The following is an 18197-nucleotide window of genomic DNA, read 5'->3' as shown; positions in this document are numbered from 1 at the left end:
GACAGGAAGTGAAGATGCCTGTATCCAGTAGAAACTGCAAGTGGCCCTGATAGCAGGTGGAACCTCTACATGCTACCGTAGAACAAATGTTAAGATTCAGGTTTCAGAGTAGCAGCCGTGTTAGTCTGTATTTGCAACAAGAAAAGGAGTCCTTGTGGCACCTTAGAGACTAACCAATTTATCTGAGCATAAGCTTTTGTGAGCTACAGCTCACTTCATCCAATGAAGATGAAATATTCGTTCAGACCAGAAATGTGCAAAGAGTGAAGCAGCAGCAAGATGGTTGTGACAATGACATGATTTTACAAAGGCCTCGTATCTGATGGCCTGCCAGGCCACACTGGCTAGAGGTATACGAATGCCTTCAACACCAATAAACTTTAGGTCTGGGTTTGTGATCACAAAAGAGCACTGTTAATGCAACCTTACTTGGTCCAGTATATTTTATAAATGGAATAGCCCCAAAATGCCTGATCGTCTGGTAAGACTGCCATGGAAAGTTCACTAGCCTAAGTGCAAAAACCTACTGGATATTTTGCTCACTGGTCTTCTAAAAAATAAAAATAAAAAAGGCTAACGGCCCCAAGCAAGGCGGTAATTCAGCCGTCCCTTTATCTGGCGCACACAACCTGCAAGTTCTTGGAAGATAAAGACAATTCAAGTTGCTAGGTTAGGGTGGAGCAGCTCAGAATGGCTGGGTCTTGGAGCCAGCACAACATGCTGGAACAGAGCCTAAATTCAGGGGATGTTTACTCCCAGGATTGGAGCAACTTAAAAGAACCTGTCAAGCTGTGGTGGTTTTTTAAAAAGTTCCATCGCCTTTTATATCCCCTTGTGGGCTGGTAAACAATGGGCTGGAATGTGGTCCCTTCCCATTCAGCGGTACAGGGGATGGGATTCATAAACAGCAGCCTTGTGGTTTTTTGCTGGAAGCTTCTTGCAGAGAAACACAGTTGAGCTTCTCAGGTAACTGCATGCACCAGCCCTATGGTGAGCCCTGGGCTCACATGCTAGCTGGTGATCCGTGGAACCTCCTTTTAAAAATCACTGTCTGATATTTTTTTTAAATTTTTTTTCTTTCTTCCTCAAATACGTGGACAATCCTGTCCGACCCAAAGTGTCTCTAGCACTAAGAACAACATTTGTGTTCTGTGTGGATTTAAAATACATACATATGCGCGACCCAAATCTGCTGCTGTTGCTTCTAAAGTGTCTTAGAGCCAGGTCTAAGTGAGGATAAGTTGCAAAAAATGAAGTAGTGAACTCTGAGAGAATGGGTCCTCCATGTTGTGACACGGCACCCTAGTGCTTGTTCTCTGGTATGTTAAAATTCATCCACCGTGTTTTGCCTCTTATCAGCTGAACAAGAGACCCTATAAATGTGTCTGCACAGCATCAGCCAGGTATAAAGAGAGACTTCTGCAGGCAGTGGGTCTGGGAGGCAGGGAAGCGCTTTACAGCAAAGTGAGGCGGAGTTGGGTTAAGAGACTGGCTTGGCTCAGACAGCAGGACTGTGACAGAGCTGGGACTAGTACCCCGGAGTCCCGGCTCTTACTGTTGTGTCCTCCGTACTCCTTCCCTTTGACTCTTCCAGAAAAACAACTGAAATTGGTTTGGAGTAGCAGTGAGTGAGTGAAATTGACTTGAGTAAATCAAATCAGTGAATGCTATTACTTTGTATAGTCCCCCTTTTCTGACCCTAACCATGCTTGACGCACATATTGTTCCACTTGATGCCCGTTCGGATTGCCACGCTCTGTGTGTCTGGGGAGGGTTACATGGTTTGCTGAATTGCTGGCTGCGTTTCAGTGCTGGGTGGCATGATCCCTATCTAGCTTGAAAAGCTCCTTGGGATGGTTCGGGTTGACAGGGGCAGAAGGGATGTGTGTATGTGTGTGTAAGGTGTGAACTGAAGCATTCTGTGAACTGAAGAGTGGCTTTGGTAACTTATTACAAAGTGGGACTTGGTTACGGGTCCCATCAGAAGAATAGAAGGATTGTATAGCTCCTTTAAATATAATCCTGCTTTAAAGGAGAAGGAATCCCTTTCTAAACCCAATAAAAAACTGCTGCGAGCTTCTCAATATTAGAGGGAGACTCCTGATTCTTGTCACTGGAAGGGTTGAACAATGGGGTGCGTATAACTGTTGTTTCTGGTGCATTTGAATCAAAGCCATACCAGCTTAATTTTTTTTTAGGGCCAAATCCTCAGCTGGCGTAAATCAGTGTAGCTCTGTTGACTTCAATGGAGCAACATTGATCTACACTGGCTAGGGATCTGGCTCCTCAGAATCTAGATGTGCTTCTCAGAGTAGCATTGGGTTTGTTCCACTCTGGCCTCCCCAGTGCGAGAGCCATTTCCAAGTCCCCAATTCTCCATGCAGCAAAGGCGCAGCAGCACGGGATCAGCCGTGGGGGAGGCTCGGTGCTCTCAGCCTATAGGAGAAGAGCTTTGAGAAAGGGAAAGTGTTGCCTAGCCAGTAGCCCATGGGTGGGCAAACTATGGCCTGAGCTGTTTTAAGCCAGTCTGTGAGCTCCCGCTGGGGAGCGAGGTCTGGGGCTTGCCCCACTCCGGTGCTCCAGACGAGGTGCTGGGTCGGGGGCCGCACCATGTGGCTCCCGGAAGCAGCCGCATGGCCCCGCTCTAAGGATCGGGGGCCGCTCCACGCATAGGAGCCGGAGAAGGGACATGCCACTGCTTCCGGGAGCCGCTTGAGGTAAGTTAAGTGCCACTTGGAGCCTGCACCCCTGAGCCTCTCCCCATGCCCCAACCCCCTGCTCCAGCCCTGATCCCCCTCCTGCTCTCCAAACCCCTCAATCCCAGCATGGAGCACCCTCCTGCACTCCAAACCTCTCATCTCCAGCCTCACCCCAGAGCCCGCACCCCCTCCCCAACCCCAATTTTGTGAGCATTCAGGCCCACCATGCAATTTCTATTCCCCAATGTGGCCCTCAGGCCAAAAAGTTTGCCCACCCCTGCAGTAGCCCATACCTCCTGTAGGGGCCCACAGCGGGGGATATGATGCTCCCAGGAGAAGAGGTCATTTTCGGTAGAGCTGGTCAGGAACCTTTTGATGAAACATTTGTGTTGGAAAATGTCAATTCGTCACAACAGAAACATTCCGTGGAAATGTATCAATTTTGATGAAACTTTCTCAAGTCCAGGGTGGAATTTTGGGGGAAGGGAGAGACACACGGAATAGCCAGGAGCCCAGTGGTTCGGCTCAAGTCTCTGCTCTCCCTGATTCGGAGCAGGACCTGGACCTCCCACATCCCAGGTGAATGCTATAACCACCAGGGTATTGGCCACTGTGTACTGGGTCGGGTTCTCTCTCTCTCTCTTCTGTTTTAACGGCAAATTTCAAAGGTCTCACTTGCATTGTGAAGTGAAATGCGACCAATGCCAAAACCTCAGCCCTGGTGAAATAGGGACTAGTCTGGCTGTCTGTCTGGTTTGCCACTCGCTCTGGGCTTTTCTTGAGGGAGACTGTGGACCCCCCTCTGCGAACTGCTTCTAAGCTCAGTCCTCTTGGGAAGATTTTCTGTCTTCCTGGCATTTCCCCAGCACGCAGGCTCTCCTGGCAGAATTATCTCCGGAGATGTACAGTACTCTGCAGCCAGCCTCCTTTGTTTCTACAGCATGTCAGAATGGCTCCTGAGTGTAATTTACACAGGAGCCAAGGTTGGCTGTGCATCGCAGGGCGGTTGTTACACTTGTCTGTCTGTAGCCTTCCCCTTAAGCTTTATCCTCCACAATGGCCCATGTCCTGCACTGACATCCAGGGGTTCAGTGTTTTAAAGGCTTTCTCAGCGGTTCGGGTAAGTCTCGTGAACTTGTCCTCGCTAAGCCCTTATTTTTAAGGCAATGGCCGTGAGCATTTGAGTGGAGGGTTGGGCAGGTTTGAGTCTCTCGCTGTCCCAAATATGGAAGCGTAGCCCTCCCAGGTGGTTAGAGAAGGAAACCAGCGTCGTTCTCTTCCCTGATTCGCCCACTGACTTGCCCTGTGGCCTCGCGCCAGTTGCTTGTGCTCTTTGTGCTTCCGCCTTCCCCTCTGTAAAACGGGGATGGCAAAACTTAGCCACCTCCATAAGGTGATCTGAAATCCTGGGCTCACAGGGCAAAGTGTAATAACCTTCCGTAGCCCCCTAGGACGTTGTTGTTAGTGCAACATCAACTCCCTCTGCCTCTGCACAGAAGTCTCCCAGACCCTTGGATAGTGCTGATCTTGGGGCCTTTTGGGAGTGTGTGAGAGAATCTTGTATTGTAGGGATTGTCTCTTTCAGGCTTCAGGATGAATTCCTGCTCCGTCCCTCCCTTGCCATGAAGAACAATAGAAATAACCAGGGGACAAAGACTCAATCAGAGGCCGTTCTCGTGCCCCAGGAACATCTTTCCAGTTCTGAGCCTTCTTGAAAATATGCCTGCACCTGTCTCTGTGAGCAGAGGCTCCATAAATCCTTTCTCCTTCCCTGCCTGCGGGAGTGCAGCCGTGCTGAGCAGCCCCATCAATAAGAACTGCCCTGAGCCAGAGATTGACTCAGCAATCTGTACCGAGCTGGTTCGCCATGGGCTGTTTAACCCTACAGAGCGGCTGATGCATAGCCAGCCTTGGCCCCCCAGTGGGTTAGTAACTCCACCGTGATGCAGTCCCAGCACTAAATGGAGCATTGAGCCCGGTTTTTGCTCCATTGGGCCCTTCTTCTTTGTTCTGAAGTGTAATTTATACGGGAGCCAAGGTTGGCTGTGCAGCGCAGGGCGGTTGTTGCACTTGACATGGGGCCTTGTTGCTACACCCGAGCCACCGTGGGCTAATTGTCCAGAAAGTCAGGGCCTGTTGTCTCCTAGTCATGAAATAGGAAGGGGGAGTTAGAAGGAGGAAAGACCTGTTGGCTCAAGTCCACTCCCCCTCTCTGCATGATGCTCTGTCCCACTGCAGGGGACGCTCAGGATGTGCCCCCTACACACACTTGTACTCCGTGGCTGTGGGGAGCAAATGCAGGGGAATGCATAATTGTTTGGCTGGTTTATGTCATGCTTTCCCTTTCTCTTCGCGTCCCTAGTTGTGTATGAGCACAGATCCCGGCTTGAACGATCCCTGCAGAAAGAGCGAGGGGAACACAAGAAGACTAAAGAAGGTGAGTCTCTTGCACAGGCATAGCAGAGGTCGGCAGCAACTCAAATAGTCTCGCTAGGGAATAACGCACAGCACCTAGAGTAATTTCCACCTTCATAGCACTGTTCAAAGGTTAATGAATCCTCCCAACATCCTCATGAGGCGGTAGGTGGGAATTATCCCTGCTTGACACATGGGGAAACTGAGGCAGAATGGTTAGTGACTCACCTGAGGCCACAAAGGGAGGAGGTGGTGTGAGATCAGGGATTGGAACTCTGGAGTTAATGGCTCCTACTCCTGTATTTAGTCCCTGTCTAAGCAATCCGTCTGTCTAGGCTCTTGCATTGACACCTGTGACGTAACGTCTGAGTTCCACAAACCTGTTAACTAAACCCAGCACTGGACCGTGCCTCTTCTTTTTAAATGCGTAAACTTTACATCAAGGTGAACTAGCTTGGTCAGTTTCACAAAAATCAATACAGCCATTACAGGTTCAGTGTTTGCAAGGTGCTCTGAAGATGTGCAGCTGCCTAGTGCTTCTTAATAATAATAATTAATAATAGCATTATTGCCAGCTCTTCGTTCTTGACATTGGCTACAGATTGTAAAACCTCCCATTAGCTTGAAATCCAGAGATGAACATGTCTATTTTTAAGACTGCGAAATTGAATAGGAAATAAGACGTGAAGGGGCTAGAGCCTGTATCTCGTAGCTCTGAATGCTGGATGGCAGATCACGTTAGCCCTGAATGTTGCTGGCAATTTAACAGCTTGGTTTGTATCTTCAAAGCTGCTATGTGGAGAAATACGTCTATCCCTTTTGGTCTCATTCCTAAGCTCCCTGCATTTCTGGAAACGTTGACATGTATCAGCCAAGTTTGTCATGAGTCTGTGGATAAATAGTTGACTCAAATGTTGAATGTCTGTCTTCTAATATTTAGATTTCTTTCATAGTTTTTCAGCGTTGCTCTAGGAAATGAGGCGACTGCCAAAGGGATTGCTGCAGAGCGTGCATGGACTCTGAATGGCTCCGGGCTGTGTGCATTTTGGCTCTAAGAACGCTGAGGAGCTTTTCTCCATGACTGGATCCAGTAGACCATTTATTTCAAGTAAACATAGCTTTGGATGCTCGTGAAGTGAAGGACGAGTAGCACTGTCTTCAGTTAGCTTTCACCACACACAGCCCAATGTCCTGACCAGCTGTATGCTCTGCAATTACTCTGCAGGAGGGTAGCCCCCTCTTGGGAAGCCTTATATAGCAAACCATGTAGTGGTTTGGTGACTGGGCACAAGGACGTTGGCATGGTTACTCTACCAGGATCTGCGAGGCCAATGCATTAATTCCCTGTACCCATCCCTTCCCAGGGGGGTTTGATTACCATTCTTTGTGTTGTGGTAGCACCTGGGAGTCCCGTCCTTGCACCAGGACCCCATCGTGCCAGGTGCTGTACAGACATAGATCCAACAGACGGTCCCTGCCCCAAAGAGCTTGTGCACTGAGCTGATGTGCTGCTGTGCCATTTAAATGGAGGGTGGCAAGTCTGTACGATATTGGGCTACAGTTTGCTCGGCATTTTGGGGGGTAAAATGTAAAGCTTCACCCCCAGCGCATCCGTGCAGAGTGGTATGTGCTTGTCTCCCAGTGACACAGCAGTTAGGGTCAGTTCTGTTTCTCTGAAGCTTCTAAGGAAGTTGGGGGCGTAAGTTTCATAGAGCCATTACCTAGCCTAACCAAATACCATAGCCTCTTGCCTGACCAAGATTTGGACCCCTTTGCACTCTACGCGACAAACTTACAATCTAAACAAATAAAGGCTGGTGAAGGGAAACTGAGGCACCATGTCAGGAAATGACTAGTCGCAGCAGGTCATTCACAGGAAATAGAACCCAGGTCTCCTGATTCCCAGTTCAGTGCCTTATCCCCTAGGCCACTCTGCCTCCTGGCAGTAGTGATTTACACAGCCTTCTTGGGAGTAAGAGCACAGAGAAGGATTCTTGGAGGGGCTGCTCTCGCAGTGGCGAGGAGAAATCTGAGGCACACTGTTGCTCCCAAAGGTATCACCCCTTTGTTTGTTGCTTCCTAGGAGCTCACTTCTGATCTCACTGTGGCCCTGATGACTAAGCTGGGCAAGGGAGGGAATCTCTGGCTTTAGAACTGATTGAACAAAGCATGGGTGCTCCTGACCCTGTGCTGGTCTCTGCAAGCCGACCAATGTGTTATGGGGTTTAACTATTCTGTGTTAACTCCTGCTCCCGTGACGTGGTACCGTCAGCAACGAGGGCTGGCACTGTCAGATCCTGGCTGTCTATGGGAGCTGCGTCTCTTCCCGCAGTGACAGTCCTTTGGAGAATGCAGGGGAACCCTGGTGGTGGGAATTTGGGAAATGCATGAGAGCACCAATGCCACGTTCTTCATGGAAAGGCCTTTCTTATTTGTGTGTTTGATTCAGAGGGAGGAGCACGCAGGAAGACACCGAATAATTGAATCCCTTTCCCAATTCCAGTGACAGATCTACAATACTGTGATCAGATCTAGTTAGTACTGAGGTGGGGTGGGGAATTCACCTAACCTCCCGTCCTAAGAAGAGGACGCAGTGTAGCAAATAAATGATACACCTTCATGAGGCTTGCAGGAGCCGTTGGCTGGTGCAGACAGAACTGAACGCAGTGCTATTTATGCCTGTCTACTGGAGCTGGGTTGCACGTGGAAATGTGTGCATCTGGCTTTGCTGGACACTTCTTTACATCGAAGCATCAACCAGGCAGCTTAATTAGAGGCCCAAGCACTGGGATATCGGGGGATGCTGCAGAGCAGGACAACAATGAGGTGCGTTATGTGTTGTCCCCAGACTAGACTAGTGGGGGATGCTGCAGATCAGGATTGATGGACATTGCTCGAAGCAGGCAAGGGGACACAAGCCCGGAATAGCAGCTTGGTGCTGTAGGGCCCCATTGAGGTGCAGTGACGGAGCGGAGCGGGCCCTGAAGGGAGGTGAGCAGTCATGGGAGTTTGAGGAGGCCAGAGATAGCAATTGGGTCCCTCGCTTGGCATAAGCAGTGAAGCCTCAGGAAAGGACAGGCCATCTTTTCAAAGGGCTTTCTGGATCTAATGCAGCTATACTTGTGTTTTCCTTAATCATAGACACTGTTATCTTCACGTTTTGCCTCTTGCGGTGGGTTAAGTTGAGTCTGTTTGAATCATTTTGTTATGATTTGTTTTATGGTAGAGCTTAGGGACCCCGATCAGTGCAATGACTTTTCCTGCCCTAAGGAATTGACAGTCCAGCCTTCCTATGTAAATCATGTCTGAGAGATGATGAGATGGCCCAAGGTTCTCTTTGGACTCCTGGAGCTGGTTTTGGCTCACTGAGGCTAGTGCTCACCAGCCAGCCCTTGCGGAAATTTGTGTGCAGATAAATCGGTTTGCTGTAAAATGCACTGCCTCCTCCACCTGTGTATGCTGCAGCTTGCCACTGATGTTTTCCTTCAAGCCCACCACCGTGCTGGGAGAAATGCCACCGTGTAGCTTTAAAATGTATTTCTCGCAAGCATCTTTTGTCTCAAAGGACCCCAAAGAATTGCGCAATCTTTGCACCTGCTGAAATGCGGCCATTCCTGGGGTGCAGAGTGGCAGCAATCTAGAACACTATACTGTATTGGGAAGAAGGGAAATTTTGGCCAGGACAGCAGGGCGGACAGGTTTAATGGAAAGCACTACACTGTCTTTGATCGCACAGAGCGGGCAGGACCTCAGTGTTCTTTAAGTCTCTTAAAAGCTTCTGCATTCCATCTGGCTGGATCAGCCTTTTGCCTGGTTAGGAGTTTTTCTCCTTCTGAAAATTATAAAACAGATCCTTGTAAATTCCATCCAATTAAACACTCTCTTCTTTTTTCCTTTCTAGATTTTTTGGTGTATAAATTAGAAGCTCAAGAGGCACTCAACAAAGAGAAGGTAGGTACAGTATGTTCCTGTGTGTGTTTAAGAGAGAGAGATCCTTTCAGTATTTCCACAGCTGCACACCAACATACATTGGGGATGATGCTGGCATTAGAGTTTTGGGCCAGTAGGTATCCCATCAGGATGAATCCTGGGATACCTTCATCATTAATGGTCTAAGGGCTTGTCCATGTGAATGTTTAGTTCCTGGCAAGCTGTGGTGTGAATCCATCCCACGCTAGCCTGCTGTGGACTAAGTGTTCATGTGGACCCTGCTGACTTGCGTTAACAGTTTGGGCTTGTCTACATGGGGGCATACAGAAAAATTAATCCAAATGAATTAAAGGTGTGCATTTGAACTGGATTAGTTAAACCTCATTAACACCTGTGTGAACCACTTCATTCAGAATTAAAGTGGCCTTAATTCAGTTTATTTGAATTCATTTCCAAAGTGAATTAAACTAAACTGAATTATTAAGGCCACCTTAATTCTCAATAACAGCATTCATATTGGGATTTAATGTGGTTCAACTAATTCACTTCAAATTCACATCTTTAGTTAATTCAGATTAATCTTCCTGGATGTTCCCATGTAGACAAGCCCAAACTGTTAACACGCATCAGCAGGGTCCATATGGCCAGTTAGTCCGCGACAGATTAGTGTGTAGTAGATTCACACCCTAGCTTGCTGTGAACTTGTCTACACAAACAATTAGTCTTATGTGAATAAGGGTCTATTTCAACTCAGTTGGGAAGGAGAAAAGAACGGTTTCTCTCTGGGGATGTTGCTAGCCCAAGTCCCTATTCTTGGTCCAGATCTGTAAATGGCAAACTGAGTGACTGGACTTCTAGCCTCCGTGGCATCATGGAGTCCTGCTCAGCTGCCTATCGGCAAAAGAAAGGCCAGTTGTCTTTGTATTGGACAGAATTCTATTCACTTGAGAAACTAAGCATAGGGACAGCCCAGAAGAGAGGAACTATACTGCAGGGAAGTTGTGGACACTGTCCCTGCGACGGAGGTAAATGGTTTCTCCTGGTCTGTGGGTGGGAGCGCGGCAGCAGAACTGAGTCAGGGGAGATCATGAATAGCAACAACCTCTCCCCCTGCAGCCCCGTCCCAATGGGAGGTGGGTGTTTGTCACTAACAATGTGCATGTTAAATTACCAGCTACCTGGTGCAGAGAGCCAGAGCAAAACAGTGTGTCTCGGGGGGGGGGGTTTACTGCCAACCCCCGTCTGCTAAAAAGGGGGGTGTCTTTTTCCTCTCGGGGGTGGGGCGAGGGCATCTTTCAATGGAGATGGGAGTCCTTTGTCATCATATTCATAGCCCCTGACCCTTTGCAAAACCGAGAGCTTTGCATAAGTGTTGGCCGTTGTTCACTGCATGTGATGGTGTGTGACCAGCAGCAATGAAAGTGTCAGTGTTGCTGAATTCAGGCAGAACTTTATTACTCGAGTCCCTAGGGGCCCAGATAGCTCAGCGTTTGCATCTGATTTTCACAGGCTTCCTATTGTCTCTATTTATGGGGCTGAAATAATGCAAGATTGGTCCCATTCCAGGGTTTTCAGCCCCATAACTACTCTTTGTGGTGTTAAATCCCCTGACAGCTGGACGTGCAAATGCTAGAGCCCCTCTTCATTTATATCCTCACTGCAGTTTGCCAAGTGATGATTTAACTGGGAATTGGTCCTGCTTCGAGCAGGGGGTTGGACTAGATGACCTTCAGGGGTCCCTTCCAACCCTGATATTCTATGATTCTATGATTCTAAGTGCCATGAATACAGCAGCACAGAAAACAAAGGGGAACCTTTATGGTTAAATAGTATATTCACTTGTAATGAAGAAGTTAATAGGGTGTACTGGTGAGATACTCCTGTGAATGTGAAGAGCATCTACAGTTACTGGGGAGAAAACGACAAGGAATCTTGATCCTCATGCTTCAGGGCTGGGGTCAGGAAGAAATACATCTGTCGGGTAACTCACTCACTTTAGATTATAGGACTTGTTACTCTTTCCCCGAAGCATCTGAAATTAGTCACTGCTGGAAACTGGGCACCAGACTAGGTGGAACATTTAATCGGTTCCACTGTGACTGCTAAATACCACGCAGTAACGGAATTAGCATAGTGGATATACTTGCTGAAGAGACTGATGGCTATGCAGCTCCATAGCAATTGTGTCCCTGAAACTCATTTGGTGGTAATATTTTGGGTCCTATTGAATATGTAATTTGAGTTGTGGGTTAGAAGATTGCAACAACTATACACTGTGCTTAGTTCGCAATTCCATGGTGCTGCCTGTGATCTGTGCCGGGCTACTTAAAGCTGCCAAATGCAGATCTGAGCAGAGATGCTTGTGAAAAGGCCACAATTCTGCATCTTGTTCACATCCTGCACCCTGCAAGCTCTGAGTTTTCACAGGGAAAAACAGAATCTGGGCCCTGCCTCCTGGGTCTTGGGCCTTGTCTGCACGCTAACTGCATTGGTTTGATTAAAATCGAGTTGGTTTAAAGCAGTGCAAACCATTCTCTGGATACGTGGTTTATAACTGGTAGCTGTACCCATATCCAGGAGTTTAAACTGATGCAGTAAAACCAGCACAAAGATTGGTTTTTAGTTAAATTGGTGTAACTTTCGCATGTAGGCGAGGCCTTAGGGTTTGTGTTGTCTGTCTCTCCCCTGCAGCTCATTAACAAGAGCCCTCATCCCAGTTCCCAGGGAATTCTCTCCTCTCCTTTACAAAGCTCCTCCAGCCCATTTTGCTCGGGTGAGAATCACTAGTCAGCAAGAATTACTCTGCATTTACACCAAAGGAATGAGAGCAGAATCCTGCCCCTTAATTTTAATTAACTTCCCTGTCTGCATCTCAGTGCATGTGCTCGGGAGCCAGATTCTGATCTTACTTACACTGGTGTAACTCCATTGAAGTCAGTGGAGTTACTCCAGTTTTACACCACTGTGAGCGCAGAATACGACCCTTCATTTTCTTTAAACTGGAAAAAATTCCTTGAAACCAATATTTTTTTGTGAAACGGGTGGGTTCGATGAAACACCTGTGCTGAAAAATTTTTGGTTTAAAAAAAAAAAAAAAAGCTTCCAGGTTGCTAAAGTCTCTCATTTCAGTATTGTCAAACCAGAAAGTTCTGAGGGTTTTTTGGTCTCAAAACAACTTTTCACGTAGAAATGTAAGTAAATTTTGCACTAAAAAAATGAGTCAATATCAAAATGAAATGTTTCAAAATTATCAAAAAGAAACATTTTGCTTAACTCAACCAAAGGGATGTTTTTGGATTTTTGGTTAACAAAATTTTCAAGCTTTCAAGTTTTTGTCCAATTTGTGATCGGATTTTTTTTTTCTTTTTTTTTTAAATGTCAAAAAGTCTTATTGGACAGGAAAACTCTTTCCTGCCCAGACTAAACGAGTAGTTTAGTTATTTTAAACTAATCCATTCTAGCAGCACTCACTGAGAAGTGACCCTTCTTAGGCTAAATGGATACATCGCTTAGTCTTATACAGGAGACCAAACATCATGGACGCTGACTTGCAGGTACTTTTAATGGTATGATTAAGTAGCCACACTGATGTTGATGTGTGGTTTTGATCTGCCTCTGTATCTTCTGCATTCTAATGTGTTTATGATATTTTGTTACAGCAAGATTCTATGAACAGATATGGGGCCCTCAGTTCACAGCATAAGATACTGAAGGTAAGTCAGTGCATGACTCCTCCTCTTTGACTGGTGAAAACTGTCTGTGCTGGGGTTATACCATGGATCTTGCCCTCCTATTGTGATCCAATAGGGGTCATGTTGGAAACAATGCAACAGTCATTTCCCCCTCGCTTTGAACCTCTCCGCCTTTCACAAAAGGTTTGACTAGCACACAGGTGCTGGGAGACTGTGCTGTCAGGTGGTTAGAGCGGCAGAACTGGGGGCTCTTGGCTTGCAGTCCCATTTCTACCAGTGACTTACTGTATGATCTTGGGAAGTCCTTAATATCTGTACCTCTGCACAATGGGAATACTACAGTTATCACCAGAGCATGTTCAGGACTCTACCGGGGGCTGCGTGCCGAGTGAGGGGTGGAGCGGAAGCTCTTTGTCAGACAAATCTGGCTTTGCAGCGTCAAATGTGAGGGGGGGGAACACAAATTTCCACAAGTTTTTAGACAAAAATATTAAATGGGCCTTTTGTCAAAATTTTGCCCAAAAGAACCAAAATTGGAGGAGGGGGAATTGCACACAACACAGCAGGGCCTCCTGTGAAACAAGTCGCGTCTTGCACAGACCTGTGTGGGAGCAGAACTTGCCCAGGACAAATGTCCCATTGTCTTTTTCTACACTTGGCTTGACCCTCTCCATCACTCCCCACCTCCCATTCCACCTGGATCCTGGAACACTCTCTGCCTTCCCGTTTGAGAGGGGAGCATGTACAAATGTTCCTTGGTGCTGTTACTGCACCTCCCATCCTCAGATTTCAACCTGCTTCACAAATGGGAGGGAATTAAACCTCACAGAATCCCTCCAAAGTAGACAATATCCCCCCTTCCACTGAGGGGAAACTGAGGCCCTCTTCTGGCTTCCTAGAGGAAAAGGCACATATATGAGAGATGCCACCAGCTTGACTCAGGGGCTGCTGCCCCCTCTGTATCTGCGTGTGATAAACATTTGTAACAGGAAATGAGTCTCATGGTGGAAGGTGCAGGGCTTTCTCCACAAGTAGCAGAAGCCTGTGTCTGGATTCCTGTTGTCTCATCAGCGATGTGATTTCTCATCTCTTTGCATCTCGAGTGGAGACTGAATTTTTTTTTTTAAACGTTCATCAGAAGAATGCGCATCGTCACCATTTACTGTCTGCAAAGGCAAAGAGCTGGATTCGAATGAAAGGGATTTGTAGACCAAGACCTCCTGACATTGCCATACACTGGGAACTTGCAATGAATGGCATTTTCCTAGCACTCGTGGTACAGGGCATGTATTATTTACCTCTTCATTTTTATCAACCGATATTTTCAGAGCTGCTTTGTAAGCCACAAGAGAACTGTTTATTTTGTAAAAAGAAAAGGAGTACTTGTGGCACCTTAGAGACTAACCAATTTATTAGAGCGTAAGCTTTCGTGAGCTACAGCTCACTTCATCGGATGCTTATGCTCAAATAAATTGGTTAGTCTCTAAGGTGCCACAAGTACTCCTTTTCTTTTTGTGAATACAGACTAACACGGCTCTTACTCTGAAACCTGTTTATTTTGTAATGCATGTTTCCAGATGCTGACCAGAATTAAAATTGCAGCTGGCAGAGAGGTCTCAGGCACTGCACTCCCTCTGAGCAGGAAAGTGAATGTGGAGGTCTTATGCTGTATTCTACATGGTGCAGATCAGTGATTCTCAACCTCTCCAAGACTAGATGTCTTTCTAAAAGATATACTCTTGCTCAGCTGCAATTTGAAGGGCTTGATGTAGGGAACACTGAATGAAGTTTTATGATAGATCCGTAATACATCTTAAATACTTTATGGCTTCCATTACCATCATATCTGAGCACTTCACAACACCTCTCTGAAGTAGGAATGGATTAGCCCCCTCCCCCCTCCCCTTTTTTTTACATGTGGGAAACTGAGGCACAGAAAAACTAAGTGAGTTTCCCCAGGTCATACAGGAAGTCTGTGGCAGGGCTGGGAATTGAACCCTGGCTGCCAGCTAGTGCTCTAACCATTGGACCATCCTTCCCATAGGTCAGATCTTTAAAATCAGTCTTTGGTCAGCAACCCAGAAACTGAGCACAAAACTTGCTCTGCAACCCAATATGTTTAAAATAAATAAATCAGAAAAATTGATCCAAGGCTAATGAAATATCAGTGTAATTTAATTCAAGATGCATCTCTTCACGAATTCCTTTTAAAATTAAATTTAATAAAAATTAATAGTAAAAATTTAGTTTTATATTAAGTCAATCAATTATTTTAATGTAAGAAAGTAATCTAAAACTATATTTGGCTGAAATCACATTAAAAAGGGACCTATGTGAGTCCACTGTGAAATGTATTAGAGAAGGATTGCAGCTAAAAGTGCTAATTAATTCTCATTAATGTGAAATGTGAGCTTGCTTGAAGTACATCACTTTCTCTGTTCTTGGTGCAATGCACTATTCAGTGTGTTCTCAACCCCGTGCGTGGCCATTCCACAGCATAGAGGAGTCTGTTATAGTTCTCAGTTACTAGACTTTCTCTCAGATTGTAGAGTGTCATGACTCAATTCCTGCTCACAACCAGGACGGTGGTGGTCATGCTTCTGCAACAAATGGCATTGGGTCATTCTCCAGATTTAAACTTGTTCCTGTATTTTTGTCTATAGGAATTTGGCGAACCTGAAGCCGAAAGCAGTGGTCAGACCTTCTGTCTCTGGCTCCAAACTTGCCACTGGCTTCTATCTCTCTTGCTGAGTTTATGCTCGATGCCTTTTTCCACACATTGGAGCATGTCCTCCTCACTCATGCAGTTGCTTTTAGATTCATAGACTTTAAGGTCAGAAGGGACCATTATGATCGTCTAGTCTGACCTCCTGCACAACGCAGGCCATGGAATCTCACCCACCAGCTCCTGTAACAAACCCCTAACTTATGTCTGAGCTGTTGAAGTCCTCAAATCGTGGTTTAAAGACTTCGAGGTGCAGAGAATCCTCCAGAAGCTATGGACGCTGCAACCCTGTTGGAGCTATTGAGGGACCCACTTCCAGGCTCTCCTGTGACTTGAGAAGTGCTCCTGTGCTCATAAAATGAACCATGTGCCGTGTATGCCAGACTTCTGGCTTGGTACACTGCAGTGTGTGAATACTCGGTGTACTTGTAAAGGGTAGAATGGCAGCCAAGACTCCTGGCTTCTCTCCCTAACATTGACTGAGGTCTCAGGCAAGTTATTTAACCTCGCTGCCTCCCTTTCTCTGTTTCTTGATGTTTCCCACTTTTGAGTTACAAACCTTTTTAAACCATTAAGTTTGCTCTAAGCAGAATATTTTTCCTGAGTCTGATTTGTGGCTGACCAATCCCCTGGAGCATGCAAGTTTAAATTGCTTTGGACCCCTAGTAAGCCTTGTGTTCACAAACCATTACAGTTCTTTGTAGCTTATTTTTAAAATGGCAGGCTGGGAAAGATGCTCCTGTGATGAAGGAGCTGGACAACGGGTATGTCTACACTGCAAAAAAAAATGTGTTTTTCACTCAGGTTAACTCAGGTTAAAATAGCAGTAAGGACACAGCAGCTCGGGTTAAAGCCCATAGAGCAGCCTGGGGCTCAACATGAGCAGCTAATCCTGGTTAAACGCCAAGTTGCCATCTCTTCACTGCTATTTTAACTCAAGTTCGCTAACCCAAGTTAAGGACGCACCTCTTTTGCAGTGTAGACAGGCCCTGCCACTCTGGAGATCTGGGTTCAGTTCCTGACCCTGCCACAGACTCCCTGGGTGACATGGGCAAGTCAATTAGTCTTTCTTTGCTCAGTTCCCTATTTCTGTAAAATGGAGATCGTAATCCTTCCTTTGTCTGTCTAGACTGTAACTGTTTGGGGCAGGAACAGTCTCTTCTCTACACAGCACTTACATAATGGGGTTCAGATCTCAGCTGGAGCCTCCAGGTGCTACTGCGGTACAAATCCTAAATCAGCACTGGGACAACTCTGTGGATCCTGGTATACTATTTTCATCCGTACTATATGTACGTGAGGACCTCCCTGGCGTCTCTCTCTTTACCTTATTGCTCTGAGTAAGATTGTTCAGCAGGAGACGGTTTGTGCTATGGACTTCTGAAGGCCCCATAAAAGTACATCCCATTGTTACATGAAGCCGCGAGGATGACTCCAAGCACTGATGGCATTTTAAAAAAATCATTTAAGGGAAACAAATTGGAATGATTGCTGCAGCCCTGCAGAGTTATTGTATTGAAAGGCCAGGAGTTCACCTGCGAGCCGGTCGATTTATATATGTAATTGGTGCTGGCAAACTAAGTGTGGAAGGACTCCATGGGTTACTATGGGAAACCAAAAGGAGGTGAATTCTGGTTCATTGGGTTTGAGCAAAAGGATGTCTCGACATGTTTTGTTCTCTAGTGTGGGGACGGAGTCTGTTTTCAAATTATTCACCCTGCATTTTTGAAACTCCACTCCCTCTGAGCTCAGCCCATGAGTCTTATTAAGACCCCTGGTCCCAGTGCCCTCGCCTTTGTCTGGAGCAGAGCTGATATGTGGCCTGTTGGCCGTACATGTCCCCCATGGGTCAGATTGAGGCAGCAGATGTGGGACTCCCTCCAGCTCCGAGCTGTCTGTACTAGTGGAGAGGGGGTCCCCGCAAGGGGTTCTCTAGCAGTTTGGTGCAGTGGGGGAAAGCAGCTAGCAGGTTTTCAGAAGGCAAACCCAAAAGAGAGAACAAAGGTAGATTCCCCATGCAAGAGTTCAGTGTGTGTGTGCTTGGCAGGCAACATCGGGACACAAAATGGCGGTAGGAAGGGGAATTTGGTCCTGTTTAAAGGTGCAGGACTCGGGAAACTTGGCTTAGCAGATCAAACTACACGCACCGTGGAAACCTCTTCTGTCTTTCCGTGTAACGTCCCGCAGTGTGGCAGGAGCTCTGGAAAGGACGTCTGGATTGGCGCAGTGTGCCACATGCATATGGTGAGGGAAGGTCACGGTCGTTGGGTGAAATCCAGAACCACATGCCAGACCAATGAAAATGTAACGCAGCAGGAGGCCACGTTGGGTGAGGAGCATCTCCAAGAAAACACATGCTAAATCCATCGGCCGGTTGGAGACTTTGGGACAAGTAACAGCACTCCCTCCCGGTTAACATGCACCATGCGCTGTGCTAGGATGGGTGGCTTCCATGGAGAGTCTCCAGTTCTTTCTTCCCTGTACTGTTACTCGGAACCGAGAAGATTTTTTCCTTGCCTTCTCAGGTCCCTCCTCCCCCAAATCCCTCCCTCAGTGAGGGTTAGAAACTCTCTCCTTGATGTGTCTGGAATTGTTTGGCGCCTCACTACAGGAACCAACTTCAAGAGGAAGCCTCCACTCTCTACCCCGGGGGAAAAAGAGGGCAAAGAATCCCTGAAAATAAATCTCTGCGTCCCCTCTCCTCCCCTCTATCAGCCTCCAGTGAGATGACAGTGG

General features: G+C 46.9%; 1 protein-coding gene across 3 annotated transcripts in view; it reads left to right on the top strand.

The window, feature by feature from the left end:
- Positions 1 to 18197, top strand: part of LOC144276963 (uncharacterized) — a 72084-nt gene that overhangs the window by 13054 nt on the left and 40833 nt on the right. For 2 of the 3 annotated variants that reach the window (XM_077837435.1, XM_077837433.1), the window contains exons 2-4: positions 5062 to 5136; positions 9016 to 9065; positions 12704 to 12757. In XM_077837435.1, the coding sequence (XP_077693561.1) occupies positions 5062 to 5136; positions 9016 to 9065; positions 12704 to 12757 (179 nt within the window). The remainder of the gene's footprint in view (positions 1 to 5061; positions 5137 to 9015; positions 9066 to 12703; positions 12758 to 18197) is intronic. The other variant, XM_077837434.1, reaches the window with a different exon arrangement.

Source organism: Eretmochelys imbricata, chromosome 18 (genome assembly GCF_965152235.1).
Source record: "Eretmochelys imbricata isolate rEreImb1 chromosome 18, rEreImb1.hap1, whole genome shotgun sequence".
Lineage (NCBI taxonomy): Eukaryota > Metazoa > Chordata > Testudines > Cheloniidae > Eretmochelys > Eretmochelys imbricata.
This window is presented reverse-complemented; position numbering and strand designations above follow the sequence as displayed.